General features: G+C 41.1%; 1 protein-coding gene across 1 annotated transcript; it reads left to right on the top strand.

The window, feature by feature from the left end:
- The first annotated feature begins 311 nt into the window (after window positions 1-311).
- Window positions 312-1,641, top strand: LOC122137784. The gene is made up of 3 exons (XM_042726722.1): window positions 312-552; window positions 683-1,260; window positions 1,331-1,641. Exons 1-3 carry the CDS (start codon window positions 461-463, stop codon window positions 1,639-1,641), a joined length of 981 nt encoding a protein of 326 aa, XP_042582656.1. The 5' UTR covers window positions 312-460.
- The last annotated feature ends 1,779 nt before the right edge of the window (window positions 1,642-3,420 follow it).

Raw genomic sequence — 3,420 nt, 5'->3', positions numbered from 1 at the left:
AATGAAAGCTCATGTCATGCAAAATGCTTGCCACAGTCAGCAATATTTGAACACAATGAACACACCTGGCGTCATTCATTACACACAACGACTCAAAATTGAAGACACTTGTTGCTAATGCTGTGACCACATGTATAAAAGCAAGTTCAGAGTGCACAGTTTGCTGAAGATTCCAAACAAACACAGTGGATGAAGGCAGAGTCAGGGGAAGAGGAATTTGAGTCAGAGGAGGGAGAAGACCTGGCCATGGAAGAAGAGGAGCAGGCCAATGAGGAAGAGGAGTTCAAATCAGTGGAGGAAGAGGACAGGCCAACGAGGAAGAGGAGTTCAAATCAGAGGAGGAAGAGGAGCAGGCCAACAAGGGAGAGGAGAAGGTCCAGGAGGGAGAGCAAGACAACTTCGCACCATCATTACGGACAAGATGTGAGCGACAGTCATTGACCATGTCATTGTCCATGGCATGACAATGGCTGAAGCAGGACTACGAGTCCGTCCAAACCTGAGTAGGTTCACCATGGCCACCATTATCAGGGCATTCAGACAACACAACAGGTATTGTACTCTATTGCTTTCTTTGTCACAATACAGTTTTACAAGCCTGTGAAAGCAGTCTATTGGTTTCAAATCAGTTGTTACTGTATTGTAAAACATGTCAATTGACAACACATGTTTCTTTCTTTAGAGTTGAAAGAATGCCACATAGAGGTGGGAGGGTTGCCATATTTACAGCGGCACAAGAAACCCTCATTGTGGATATGGTTCGTGAGAACAACCTCATCAGACTCCGGGAGATCAGAGACAAAGTCATTGCCGATAATGTCAACTTTGAGAGCATTGATGTCAGCTTGGCCACAATAGACCGAGTTCTCCGGCCCCAAAAGATGCGGATGAAACGGGTCTATAGGGTTCCCTTTGAGCGCAACTCTGCGCGACACAAAGACCTACGTTACGAGTATGTGCAAGTATACATCCATCTTCACAGTACAGTTAGTGGACATACTGTGTTGCTCAGTGGCCTACATTACTTCTGGACAATACTGTGCTACCTGATTGACTGTTCTGAACACCTGTGCACTTTCACATTATCACAGAGGATATTACAGTTGGACGCAATGGCCAGACCTCATGAGTACCTCTTCCTGGATGAGGCTGCTTCAACCTGCAGAAACGAAGGCAAAGAGGCCGTAACATCATTGGCCAAAGAGCCATCACTGAGGTTCCTGGCCAACGGGGGGGTTATTACTCTTTGTGCGGCCATGGGTTTGGAGGCTTGTCCACCGGCATGCTGTCCTTGGGTCTCACAACACCCAACGTCTCCTCACCTTCCTAGAGGAGCTAAAAGACATCCTCCTAGACCGCCAACAACACCATCCTGGGCCCGCACATCACATTTATGTGATCATTTGGGACAATGTACACTTCCACAAAACAAACCAAATCAGAGAGTGGTTCACCACCAACAGTAACCACTTTTTAAATGTCTGTCTGCCACCCTACTCCCCTTTCCTGAACCCTATAGAGGAGTTCTTCTCATCGTGGAGATGGAAGGTTTATGACAGACAACCATACACTAGAGAGAACCTCCTAAGGGCAATGGAGCTGGCCTGTGTTGACATCCCAGTGGAGGCCTTCCAAGGATAGATTCGCCATTCCAGGGCGTTTTTCCCACGGTGCCTGGCAAGAGGCAATATAGCCTGCGACGTGGATGAGGTGATGTGGCCCGATGCAGCTCAGCGACATGATGCCGCACAGTGATTGTGGTGTGAATAAAGTAAAGTAAAAAAAACTTCACACCCTGATCATGTTTTCAAGAGTACTGTTGTGTGCAATAGATTCTGTTTTTGCATTGAGTTGTTACAGTAGTGTACATGCAGAATTTACTATAGATTTATACTCTTCATATGAAATTCACAAATTTAAATGCCTAATCCTCTGCAGAGATCTAAGAACATCCATTACTGTAAAGTTTCTAAAAATATGCTTTGGCAGTTATGAAACAAAGAACCTTCTCACAAATTGAGCATTGTTTTCAATTGTTTTGCTGTAGTGTGTAATGATGTGTATAGTGTTTACATTTTTGAAAGCTTCGAGCTGCTCTTTTGGTGTGAAAGTTTGAGTTTTGAAGTGAGAAAGTGTGGTTGTGTTTATGTAGCTTTAGAAAAGGGTGTTGTGTTTAGACATTGGGGAACATGGAGGAAACGTTTGTGAAATGTGTTTTAGCATTTGAGAAAAACTGTAACATTACAGAATAGAACATGATCAGTATTATCTTTCAATGTTCAATTTCAATAAATGTATTTGCACAAACTATGTAGGCTAATTTCAATTTGTTTATTGTGAAATAACTCAAAGATATGTTTTTTTTTTCTGTCCTCTGATAAGCATTGTTCAGGGCTGCCATTCCCAAAACCTTTAATGCTTAAGATTTAATGCAATACTTTTGGCAAACGCAGCATGTGTTCAGATGAGCAGGAAAATAGTTCTATCCTACACAGTTATTTACTAACATAGGTTATTCGTCCAATTCGATGCATTATTTTTTGTTAAATAAACAAAATCACTGGTAAATAAAACACACCTTAGTGTCGATATTTTTTGTTTGAGTATACTTTCGATACTCGTATCAGTATCGATAAATCGATACTTTGGATCGATACTCCCATCCTTAATCAGAATGTAAAGTCCTTGTGTCATTTTTCACAAACAAGATAGTCAAAATGCTTAGTCATGTTGTCAATATAACACTGCACTCTGTTAGTATGACCTGATGTAAACTATGGCAACAGTTTGGATGGCAGTTACTGTATTGAAATGCAGAAGGCTGCACTTCTTCTGTATGCCATATATCCATTTGAAAAGTACAAATTTACACACTACTGTGTGTGGTTTAATGATTGAAAGAGACTGGATAGGATTCACAGTATACTGTCATTGTAATATAGAAAAGAAAAAGAAAAAGAAATAAAAAAATAAACACAGGAAACCCACCTCAGCCACTGTAAACCATGATTGACAACATGGTCCACAACAGTGGTCCTTATTTCATCTGATATGTGCCTATGTCCTTGGCCTCTTCTGCCTCTTCCTCTGTTTTGCCTCTGTACCCTTCCACCATGCATCCTTACTCCTATTCTTCCTCTCAGCTGTTGATCCTGATCATGGATGTTCATCCATTGTCAGAATTTGTAAATATTGTGTTGTCCTCTGTCTATATTCTTTCCAGTTGAAGGCTCATGAGATGCACATTTGAGCTATTTCAGAAAACTTGGTTTCTCATTAGCTGATCTTCATTCTCTTCATTAGTTAAAGTCAAGATTCACCTGCACAATTCATGGAAAATGTACAAAAAGTCTAATAGAAATCTGTAGAAAATATGCTTGACAGTTTATGACAACTAGATCAACCATTTTGCATTTAATT

Source organism: Cyprinus carpio, chromosome B7 (genome assembly GCF_018340385.1).
Source record: "Cyprinus carpio isolate SPL01 chromosome B7, ASM1834038v1, whole genome shotgun sequence".
NCBI classification, from domain to species: Eukaryota; Metazoa; Chordata; class Actinopteri; order Cypriniformes; family Cyprinidae; genus Cyprinus; species Cyprinus carpio.
Note: the sequence above shows the minus strand (reverse complement) of the source record. Positions and strands in the feature narration are given on the sequence as shown.